General features: G+C 33.1%; 3 protein-coding genes across 3 annotated transcripts in view; 1 reads left to right on the plus strand and 2 right to left on the minus strand.

The window, feature by feature from the left end:
* Window positions 1-30: 30 nt before the first annotated feature.
* Window positions 31-5,012, minus strand: LOC21401176 (cytochrome P450 71D8). The gene is made up of 5 exons (XM_010090126.2): window positions 4,820-5,012; window positions 3,013-3,561; window positions 2,739-2,875; window positions 2,548-2,640; window positions 31-177 (listed from the first exon to the last, which is right to left on the minus strand). Exons 1-5 carry the CDS (start codon window positions 5,010-5,012, stop codon window positions 31-33), a joined length of 1,119 nt encoding a protein of 372 aa, XP_010088428.2.
* Window positions 5,013-5,363: 351 nt separating this feature from the next.
* Window positions 5,364-6,050, minus strand: LOC112093327 (cytochrome P450 71D11-like). The gene has a single exon (XM_024171523.1). It carries the CDS (start codon window positions 6,048-6,050, stop codon window positions 5,364-5,366), a length of 687 nt encoding a protein of 228 aa, XP_024027291.1.
* Window positions 6,051-10,766: 4,716 nt separating this feature from the next.
* LOC21401177 (cellulose synthase-like protein E1) overlaps window positions 10,767-12,086 on the plus strand; it is a 9,436-nt gene continuing 8,116 nt past the window's right edge. The window contains exon 1 of the mRNA XM_010090127.2: window positions 10,767-11,066. Within this exon, the coding sequence (XP_010088429.1) occupies window positions 10,795-11,066 (272 nt within the window). The 5' untranslated portion in view covers window positions 10,767-10,794. The remainder of the gene's footprint in view (window positions 11,067-12,086) is intronic.

Below are 12,086 nucleotides of genomic sequence, written 5' to 3' on the forward strand. Positions count from 1 at the left end.
GTATTAATATCTGTAATATCATTTTAGAATTCATGATTTCACCTGTAATGAAGATGCTTTCTCATTTTCTGTGTGTTGGCTTTCAGTTTCAATTATGTCTTTGGTAATCTCAGTGACCTTGAGATAGAGAGGCAGCTCAAGATTCTCAATAAACCAGCCATCAAGACATTTCAGGTACTAATTATGTTATTCATAGATGATTTACAAATGTTCCAAATTATCACCAAAATTATCTGAATCTCTACGGCAATTGGGATTACTACGTAGACACCTCTTTGATCAAAACATTTTACGTCAACACTTCCTCACTCTTAGAGTTCGTTTGACACGAGGATTTAAATCAGGATAATTTTAATCATGATTTTGAAACCAGCACCACGATATATGATTTTGGATTCAAATCATGATTCTGAAACCATGATTCGGAATCAGGGGTTTGAATCACCTTGAATCATGATTTAAACTAGTTTAAAACATCACATCAGATTCTGAATCATGATTCAGAATCATCCAAACCAAACACTGATTCTGAATCATGATTCAAAATTATTGTAAATAAACATTGATTCTAAAGCAGGATCCTGAATCAGAATCCAGAATCATGATTCTTGATCTATATACCAAATGCACCATTAACTTTTTAAACTTTAGATATAAAATTCCCAAAATACCCAATCAGTTTCTTCCGTTGAACTATTTGTTGATTGATCTTAGCAACTCAGTAATGTAATTTTTTCACTATTGGAGTACAAATTATAATTGTGAGCGGCGCTGACTTAACATCTTTTTTATAGTGGTCAAACTAATTTCCTTTAGGTTTAACTAACGGAGGAGGTGTCTTAATAATTTTTATGAAAACTTGGGGTCTTGACGTAAAATATTTCGGTCAAGTCTTTAATTTAGGAAAAACACAAGGGTTTCAGTGTAAAAAACCCATCATGTACCCTTACTATGTTCCTTGTATGCCACGAAATATATTTTATTCCTTTTTACTTGAATATATCCTTCCAATTTAATTTTTATTTTCAGCAATGAACTTTTTTTCTTAATATTTTTCTAACTATTAAAAAAACTGGGTGTTATAATAATAAAATGTGTCACACTTAATAGGCTACGATATGAACAAGGTTCGTTGATATGTCATGTTACTTTTTGCTACAAACATAAGAGTTGAGTTATATTTTTATTTAGCAGGTTTATGTATTCAGAATCATGATTCAGAATCATTCTCATTTTACGTATATTTTTTGTGAGAAAAATACTGTAGAGAACCATGATCATGATTCAGAATCAGAGACGAATATAGGAAACAAACGTGCTCTTTGTCTTTGTGATTTTGCACTTATATCTCCAATGTTTGTATGGATTATCTAAACTTGTTTGTATCTCAACGGGCATCCCCTTTAAAAGATCCAAATCTTTGTCTCAAAATGTCATGGTCAATGGCCTAGGTGTGGTGACCATCTATGACACCATCTTGAAGTTGTTCGACGAAATGCTCGAGAAGCGGGCGGGGGACCCATCATTGTCATTTTCTCTTATCCGAGTATCGAGATTCGGTACCGCCGATGATGCCTCGCTCAGACCTCAGGCATGGTCCCAGTGTTTGATTGTTACTATACTGGTGCTAATTCTCCTTGCTTGATTGTAATTGCTTCATTTGATTGTGCATGCTACTTTGACCGCCAACTTTTGTTCATGAACGTAACAATTTTTAGTTTCTCCTTTTACCGAAACAGACATTTTGATTTTGATTGAGTTTCACAAGATTACAAAAAGTCAAATAGACAATTTATTTATGAACTAACAAAAGAAAGGAGTACTTTTCAATGAGTTCTCACATTGGCTTGTAATGAACTAACAATTAAGCCAAAATAGGGGGTAAATAATGGAACTGGGATTCAGTAAATATCCCCTTTCCTTTTCAAAGCAATCCCAAAACTCTCAGTCATGAGTAGATTTTCATGGGGTTGTCCCATTGGGGAGTTTCCAATCAAAATGGAACAATAAAGTTGCAAGAATAAGCTCAATACCAGCTGTAGCAAATGCTAGGCCGGGACACATCCTCCTACCAGCACCAAAAGGAATAAATTCAAAATGAGCCCCCTTGAAGTCAACCGAACTATCGATGAATCTCTCCAGGTAAAATTGCTCGGGTTTAGTCCCGTACTTTGGGTCTCTTCCTATCGCCCAAGCATTGACTATGACTTTAAAGCCCGTTTGGTTCGCTGATTCGAGTTTTTAATTCGAGTTGAGATGTGACTTTATGTGAGAGCTTTTTACTGTAGTAAAAAAGTTAGATGTGACTATTTCAGAGAGCCTTTTACTGTAACAAAACTCGAATTTTAAACTCGAATTGGTGAAATGAACGGGTCTCGCAGGTATATGATATCCGTCTATCACACAACTTTCTCTAGATTCTCTTGGAATAAGAAGGGGGGCAGGAGGGTGTAATCTCAAAGTCTCTTTGATAATCAACTTTATGTACTTAAGCTCATGGAGACATGTTTCATCAACTTTTGCTTCTCTTCCATAAACTTGTCTCACCTCAGCTTGTGCTTTTTCCATCACTCTCGGGTTTTTCAACATCTTGAGCATTGCCCACTCCATGGTTGTGTCACTCCCAACAACGAATATGTCCTGAAAAATAGTCATGTATAATGTTTTCAAAAAAAAAAAAAAAAAAAAGTTGGTAATGTATAATAGGAACATAAAATTAGTGAAGGGATAATACTAACCAGGATTATTGCTTTGATGTTTCTATTGTCAAAGGAAGGAGCAAAGTATCCACTTTCTTGAAGATTCAAAAGGACTTCCAATATACTATTTGCTTTACACTTGTCAGTCACTGTCGCCGCCATGTCTTCTCGATATTCTTCAACAATTCTTTCAAGTATTTCATGGGTTTTCTTGAAAACTTTTCCGAGTTTATGTCCCACGCCACTGATCCAATGAAGCCATTTTTGGGGAGGAAACACCTCAGAAACACTAAACCTCCGGCAAACTTCATACCTTCCTCAACAGATGACACGAATGCCTCTTGATCTTTGCATTTCTTACTGAAAGCTGCCTTTGCTGTGATGGCATAAGTCAAGGAAAGTATTTTTTCCCCGAGATTGATTGGCGAGCCTGCGCTTGAATACAAATACCCAAGTATATTGGATACCTCTTCTTTCCTGATTGCCTTGAAGGATTGAACACGCCCGGGACTCAGCAATTCTTGCGCGCAAATTAGCCTAAGGCGTCTCCAATAGTCTCCATAAGGCGCAAAGGCGATATCTATAGAACCACAGATACTTGCTGCCACAAGAAATGGCCTTTGAGAGAAGTTAACATCATGAGTTTTCATAATTTCTCGTGCAATCTCAGGCGAAGCAACGACAACATTAGAAAGTTCTCCGATCTGTAGATGCATAAGGGGTCCATATGTTTTGGCCAACTCTCTTAGGCGACGATGCGGTAGAGAATCGATAAGAAGGTGCAGATTTCCTATGACAGGAAGCCTCCATGGCCCTGGAGGCAAATTTAGAGTTGAATTAGCTGTCCTGGTACTTTTCCCAGCTGCAAATTTTAACATCATTAACATAAAGAGGAGAAAAGGCAAGAAATGGACTAGGATGGACAGTAATGGATTCTCCATCTGATGTGTTTTGGAAGGAGTGAGAAAAAGGACACCTAATCTGGGTCAATATTGATGAAGTTGCATATTGATATAGCTTAGTTTTATAGAGGTGTTCCATGTTAGATTTTCTTAAACTCAAATCATCAGTACAATTTTAAAAATAGTGTCTAACCAACCAAATTATACCACGTCATTTAAAAGATATAAATTGTTTGTTTTTTAACTGACTTTTCCATATTTTAATGTTTAAGTCCATTTAATGACGTGTCATAGTGTGATTAGTTAGAGTTCAATTGAGACATCAAAAACTGGACAAGTGATTTTTCATAGTGAAATCCCCATTTAGAAAGAAGGTTGTAATTCCCTTTTTTCATAATGAAATCCTTTTACACTTGCCAATGGTTTTTACCCCATTTTATTTAAGGGTATTTCACGTAAAATATTTGTGTCCACATTTTTCTCATTTCATATTTTGCCACCCAATTTGCTAACATTTAGTTGGTTAGTTAATATCACCGGTTTTGAAAATAAGAGTCAAAGGGATGTGTTTGCATTTAAAGTTCATTTAGGAGGTCGGATGTCGTTGTTATAATGGACATTATAAAAAAGGACAAATGTGCTAAGTTTTAGTACTTTTCAGAGTAGGAAAGGGAATATTCTCAGTAGAACAAACTCAAAAAGCACCAATTGGAGGGTCAGGATTTACTTATCCTAGTGACGGAGCCAGGATGTATCGACAGAGGAACAAAAAAAATTTTTAAATCTAACATTTGTATATTTTTCATTTGATTTTATATCTGATTTATTAAATTTTTTATTTTATGTTGTGGGCTAGTTCACTTTCATTTTATTTTATTTTATAATTTTCCTTCAAAACGAATAAATTGAGTACGAGTTTTGGTACTGGATGAGAGCTTTATGCGTACTGTCAACAATTTGTTGGGATGTGCTAAAGATCTCGGATGCCAGTGAATGTATAGATGTACTCTTTAACTCGAATGAATATGAAAAAACTGATTCTTGTTTTGTGGATTGACCAGATATCGAGCCCATGGCTCATACAATTTGCATTTGTTTTGGAAGAGTTTCTATGGTCCGGTGGCTCAGTCTTGGGCTGGTGGAATGACCAAAGGATATGGCTTTACAAGAGAGCCAGCTCTTACCTCTTTGCATTCATTGACACCATCCTTAACAAACTTGGATTTTCCAACTCGGTATTCATAATTACCACCAAATTAGCCGACGAAGATGTGTTGCAAAGGTACGAGAAAGAGATCTTGGAGTTCGGAATTTCCTCACCGATGTTCATGATACCCTTCCATTGCTCAATCTCCTCTGCTTTTCCGGGGCGGTAATGGAGGCAGTCGTGGCGAGAAGTGTTGCAAGACATTGTGAGACATTGATTATGCAAATTCTGCTACCTGGGTTATTGGTTTTGATCAACTTGTCACTTTATCAATTGCGGTGACATGTTTGCGATGATCACAAAAATAATATTTGCGACGACTTTGGGTTTTTTACGACGACTTTTCATCGTCGCTAATAATCATGTTTCTAAGAAGAAGAAGAAGAAGAACTGAGTAGCAATGTGCAATAGGAACATGGAATAAACCAGGATAATTGCTTTGATATTTCTATTGTCAAAGGGAGTTGCAAAATATCCACTTTCTTGAAGATTCAAGAGAACTTCTAATATACTGTTGGCTTTACCCTTGTCAGTCACTTTTGCTTCCTTGTCATCTCAACATTCTTCAACAATTCTTTCAAGTATTTCATCGGTTTTATTGAAGATTTTCTCGAGCTTAGGTCCCACGCCACTTATCCAATGAAGCCATTTTTGGGAAGGGAACACCTCAGAAACACTAAAACCTCCGGCAAACTCGATACCTTCCTCGACCGATGACACGAACGCCTCTTGATCTTCGCATCTCTTACCAAAAGCCGCCTTTGCTGTGATGGCATAAGTGAAGGAAAATATTTTCTCCCTGAGATTGATTGGCGAGCCTGCGCTTGAATACAAATACCCAAGTAAACTGGATACCTCTTCTTCCCTGATTGCCTTGAAGGATTGAACGCGCCCGGGACTCATCAATTCTTGCTCGCAAATTAGCCCAACGCCTCTCCACTTATAGTCTCCGTAAGGCGCAAATGCGATGTCTACAGAACCACAGATACTTGCGGCAACAAGAAATTGCCTTTGAGAAAAGTTAACATCATGTCTTTTCATAATTTCTCGCATAATCTCAGGCGAAGAAACGACATTAGAAAGTGCTCCGAGCTGTTGATGCATAAGGGGTCCATATTCTTTGGCTAACTCTCTTAGGCGACGATGCGGTAGAGAATCGATAAGAAGGTTCAGATTTCCTATGACAGGAAGCCTCCATGGTCCTGGAGGCAAATTTAGAGTTGAATTAGCTATTCTGGTCATTTTCCCAGCTGCAAATTTCAATATCATAAACATAAAGAGGAGAAAACGCATGAAATGTACTAGGATGAATAGAAATAGATTCTTCGCCTGATGCGTTTTGAGAGAAAAAGAAAAACAGCTAATATTGATATAGCTCAGTTTTATATAGGTTCCATGCTAGATTTTCTTAAATAATAAATAATGACACTCAAATCATCTATCCAATTTCGATGTCCGAAATGGTATCTAATCAACTATATTATATGTCATTAAAAGATTTGAAATGTTTTTTTTTTAAATACTTTTTCATGCTTTAATGTTTGAGGTTATTTAATAATGCGTCATAATTTGATTGGTTAGATTTCAATTCTGACATAAAAAATTGGATAAGTGATTTGAATCCTAAATGCTTCGATGTGTCTAAGTTAATTGACATTTTTTGGTGACATTTGGAATCCCAAGAATTATCAATGATAATCAACTACCAATCGAGTTCTATTAATTCTCCTGGATATACAACTTTTATTTCTCCTTAAATGCTAAGGTAGTCATTTGCTTATTTTTCCTTAAACGAATCTTTTAATCAGGCACAAGCTGACAATCATTCTTTTTATTTTAATTTGAGCAATTTGACATAAAATACAATTATTTCCAGCAAATTAAAAATAAATAAAAAATTATGGACGCGTTTTAAGTGAGTTTTCTGTTTATGATTTTCCTTATTGACTAGTTTAATTTCATGTTATCCTCTTCATTTGAAAAGAAAAAAAGAAAAAAAAAAAAAGTTTTGGGTTATGTAAGATAGAGGCCTTTCGAGTTGAAGGATTTAAGTTGTCTTACTTTGAATATTACAATTTTCAAGGTTCTCAGTTACTACCTAATGCTATAAATTTCGAAGAAATGGTCCCGCCGTTAAATTTTTGTCGGAATTTGGATGGAAAAAGTCACGTGACCCGCACGAATGGGGTAGTTAGAATTTAGTTGGTTAGTTTTTTTTATGCTGAAAAGGTTTAGTTGGTAAGTTAATACCAACTGGTTTTGAAAATAAAAATATTCAGAGTGATGTGTTTGCAAATGAATTTCATTTTGGGGTCTGACGTCGTCGTTATTTTAGATTGTAGACATGTTAAAAAGGACAAATGTGCAAAGTTTTAGTAGTGTTGAGGGTATAAAAGGAAAATATTCTTAGTGGAACAATACAAAAAGCACCAAGCAGGGGTAGGATACTTTTCCTACAAGGATACAAGATCCAATTGTTCACAATTACAACCAAAACGAAATCTAAGCTGGATTCTTTAAAAAAAAATAAATAAATAACAATAAATAAAAAATAAGTAATCTCCCTTTGAAAAAAAAAAAAAAGGGAATCTTTAACAGCGTGATTTAATTAAAAAAAATTTCGCTTAACTATAGCCCTTGTAATAGTGTGTCTGTCTCAATTCTCAAAACGTAGCATTTGTTCCTCAATCTATGAATATTAATGAAAAAACTAATTCTATTGAGATTTCTAATGGAAATTGACACATAAATTAACATGTCAAGTGCTACATAATATGGGAGTATTTTAGTAATTCTATTTTGCAAAAAGTTAATTTGAATTTAAAAGTTGATATAATGTAAAAATTATATTCTTAAGGAAAATAAAAAATCTTTAAAATTTTTAAAAAATATTGCTCTCTTCTTACTTCCGTGTGGCTGCACAGGAAGAAGTTAACATGGTAATTGTACACTAAATTCCTCGATGGCTGTTATTCTTTGTGTAACATGTGTTAATTCTATTAAAAATCAAAATATAAAGAGTTTTTTCGTTAATATTTTATAAATGATGGAGAACGGATGTAACTTTTTGTAATTAATTCAAGAAATAACGATGACATTTGGAAGTACTCTAGTGGTCAAGAACAGAAAGCATGGATTATGATTTTCTTTTAAGATATCCAATGAATCAAAAATATATATGCAGCAAACTATATGGGTAGATAAGATTTACAGCAATTTAAGAGCTAAGATTGATTCGATGCTTCTTGATCGAACGGTAAATAAATATTGAATCATCACTATGTCTCTATAGCAGAGTGAATGAAGTTGAATAGTGTATTAATGATCTTAATCTTTCTTTGCTAGAATGAAACGACATGGATCAGAAACGACAAAATAATGTCGTCTTATTCTAAGTCATTCATGATCTAGGAATAAAGCATATTTTCTACGTCTAGAAATAAAGCATATTTTTGCTTCTATAATTTATGGCTAGCATTTTTTGGTATTTAACCCTTAAAATTAAGCATGGATACATAACCACTTGTAATGGTTGCAGTTACATATAGCTTAACGGTAATTTTACACCTAACTCCACCATATGATAAAGAGTTTGAATCTCACACTCTAAGTTTAAATAATAATAATAACCACTAGTAATGGAATTCAATTTTTGGTGCATCTATTTGAGCCGTCTGACCAAATTATCGCCAAAAAGAAAAAGAAAAAAAAATTGATAGGAATAAAACGACATGTACCAGAAACGACAATAGTATTAAAAACGACATTATATGTAATAACAGAACCAACTGAACAAACGACAACAATCAAGACAATGAGACTTAACCTCATGAAACGAGACGAACTCTGTTAAAGAAAAATTACATAGAGCATAAAACAACAATAACATGAAAACGACAATAACATGGAAGCGACATGTTCTCTAAAATAGAAAACGCCAACAATACAAAGAAGCCAATAGAGTGGAAAAAGCAGTTTGATAGACAACTGCTGTTGTTTATATTTGCGTTAGTATGCATGTCGTATACTTTGATTGCGAACATTTCTGTTATCTTTCTTAACTAATGCCTTAAGCGAATATAACTATAGAACATGAAATAATCCGAAAGTTAGTAAATAGTAAATAAATAAGCAAAGGAAAAGGAATTTTAATGTGTAGAGAGAACTAAAGCAAGTTTTTTTTTTTTTTTTTTTTTTTATATAGAAAAAAACTACCATCAATTTTTTTTTTTTTTTCCAGAAAAACCATCAAGATTACAGCAGGCATGTTATAACTAGAACTTTTGGTATTTAACATTTTTATGAAGTGCCCGTTATGAACGATAATAAGAGGTGAGAATACATAGCGATTGTGTTAAAATGGTACTTCGTTGCAAAAGAAAATTAAGGAGATTTCTCTAGTATGTATTGAAAAAATAGACTATCGAAAGAGATTTTATTTTTCAATCGTCACATTTATATTAAAAATTATATGTTTTGATTTTAATCAGATCCAAACAGTCATAAATTGACCTATGAGTAAAGATGCTCTATCAAAGAAATATCCAAAAATAAAGCACAAAACAAAACAACGCAAGAATTTATCAAGTGGGGTGGGCGGCTTCAAAAATAATGGAGTTTATTTGGTAGGATAAAAAAAACAAATTGTTAATAATTCTTTATTTTTAATCGTTTAATCTGTAGTAAAAGTTATTTATTTTTTATATATTTTTTAATCTTATATAATTTTAATCAAATCTAACGATACCGTAACAAGTCTCCAAAAACAAATTCTAACTTTGCAATTACCTGGCGGCTAGGAGAGAAAATACGCCTCTCAAGATGGAGATGATTAAATTGGGAACTTGACCTTTCTTTAGTTGACTTCAAAGTCTAAAGGTATAATTTTGGATCAATCTCTTTTTATGAATGAAAGCAATGTACGTCTTTTATTATTTGTACACGTAATTCTCATATCGGCCGTACATCTGGTGCCAAGTACCCACTTATTACTACTATGTAAAGAGTTTTTTTGAGACTTTGCTCTCTTTCATATCTAAAGAATTACGTACGTATCAGGTCATATATTTTCTATTAATCTAGGAGGCGGCTTTCTTGACTAATTATTGAGTCAATTATGTTACAGTATCATCTAATTCTCTATTTTTGTGAAAAAGTTTGAGATACGTCGCTTTTAATGAAAAGATAATTTTACCCCAAACAAATTGATATGGTTAATTAATGATTAACTTTGGCAACAATATATGATTAATCACTGATTGTCTGTAGTTAATTGGTAATTAATTGAAGCGTTCGGAATTTAGATATAAATGAAGCATAGTATAGACTCTATGGGCGCGTTTGGAACTTATTTTAAAATGATTTTATTTTTTGGTATGAAAATAAAAATGAAAACGTTTTCAATCTCAGACATAAATCATTTTTAAAAATATGTTAGGTAGTTTTATCAAAAGATTGCTTTCAGTGTAAAAAATCCATTAATGTATCCCTTTCTCTCTCTCTGCTCCAGAGAGGAGAAAATGAAAACAAAAAATGAAAAACGATTAAAAGTCATTTTTCATTTCTCTCTCATTTTATACTAAACTAAAAAATCGTTTTCATTTTCATTTTTTGTCTTTATTGCGCTAAACGTCGTTTTGAGAATGTTTTCATTTTTTTTTTTTCGAAAAACGTGAAAAACAAAAAGGAATCAATTCTGAACCTGACCTATACCACTTGAAAATTATATGAATCAAAGGAAATGAAATGAAATAGTTAAAACCAACAACCATCTCTTAGAAATAGTATATAGTCAAATTAACCGCCAATTATTAACTTTTGTTCAAACAATTTTGTCATTTATACCAAAGAAAAGATGAGATTTCCTTGTACGACTTTTCTTTTTTTTCCCTAGTCATTGCCATAGTCTATAAATAGCCCTCAGTAGATATTAGACACACAATACCTTTTGGAGCATAATATTTCAAGAGAAAAAATTACACTGAAAATGGAAAGAAGAGAAAATTTAGCATTGTTTGAGACGAAGAGGTACGAGGGAAGATTCATATATAGATTGTTTGCCGTGACTATACTTGTGGGCATATGTTTGATTTGGGCGTATAGAGTTTGTCACATACCAAAACAAGGTGAAAATGGAAGGTGGGCTTGGATTGGTTTGCTTGGTGCTGAGCTGTGGTTTGGTTTTTACTGGATTGTCACTCAAGGCCTTCGTTGGAACCCGGCCTATAGACGCACCTTCAAGGACAGGCTCTCTAAGAGGTTCCTTCAATCTCTTTTTCTACTATGTTTTTATTTTTTTTCCTTTTTTTTTACATATACCTTTTTATATAGGCACATAATAAAAAAAAAGATATGATTTGTTTTGAGCAAGTCTATTATTTATTATATCATTCTATTGGATGTCATTATGGCGGGTTTTTATTGTCTCTTTATAAGTGATGATTATTTATTTTTAAGGGGAGTAGCATAAATATTTATTTATTTTACCATTTTGAGTGGTATTTTTATTTTTTTTCATAAGATCATGAATGATGAGTGTGTGTGTGTGTGTGTGTGTGTGTATATATATATGTATGTATGTGCTTTTACGACACATGCACAAGCATATTTGCGTACACAGTGTGCGTACGTGTGTGAGAGTGCAATGATACACATCATGAAAATCATAACATTAGTATCGTGAAGATTATTATTTTCCTAGTGATATATCTGTGACGACCCTTCTATGAGGCCGCCACCGTAACTTAGTTTTTAACTTGTACTTACTGGCATTTCTTAAAATTTACATAACATTTTTTTTTTTTTTTAAATATAAGAAGGAATACTTTCATAATTCGTAACAATAATTTCAAAAGAATAAATCATTGAATTTCTTAAAACTTTTCTTAATTTCAATTAAGATAAAACCTTCTAGAAATATTTTTTAAATGGAGCTGTGTTTGAACTCTTGTTTCAAATACTCTTTAAAAGCCTTTCTAAAACTAGCCAATTCAAATGGGCCATTTAATTTGACTTTAAAACGGATTTCATGAGAAATCTTAAATTCAAGTACATCTTAAAGTTCTTTTAAAATCAATCATTTAAATCATCATGTTTAAAATTCGTTTATTTGTTGCATGCACTGTTGCAACGTTCTAAAACTTAAATACTCAAAACTAGGGTTGTTAGCTACAACCTCGATTTTCTTAACATACATATGTACATATACTTTTTAAACATACATGCTTGAAACCTTTGAATCATATAGACATATACATGATTTTTCTTAAACTTACTGCG

The sequence above is a fragment of the Morus notabilis genome, unplaced genomic scaffold (genome assembly GCF_000414095.1).
Source record: "Morus notabilis unplaced genomic scaffold, ASM41409v2 Scaffold1185, whole genome shotgun sequence".
Classification (NCBI taxonomy): domain Eukaryota; kingdom Viridiplantae; phylum Streptophyta; class Magnoliopsida; order Rosales; family Moraceae; genus Morus; species Morus notabilis.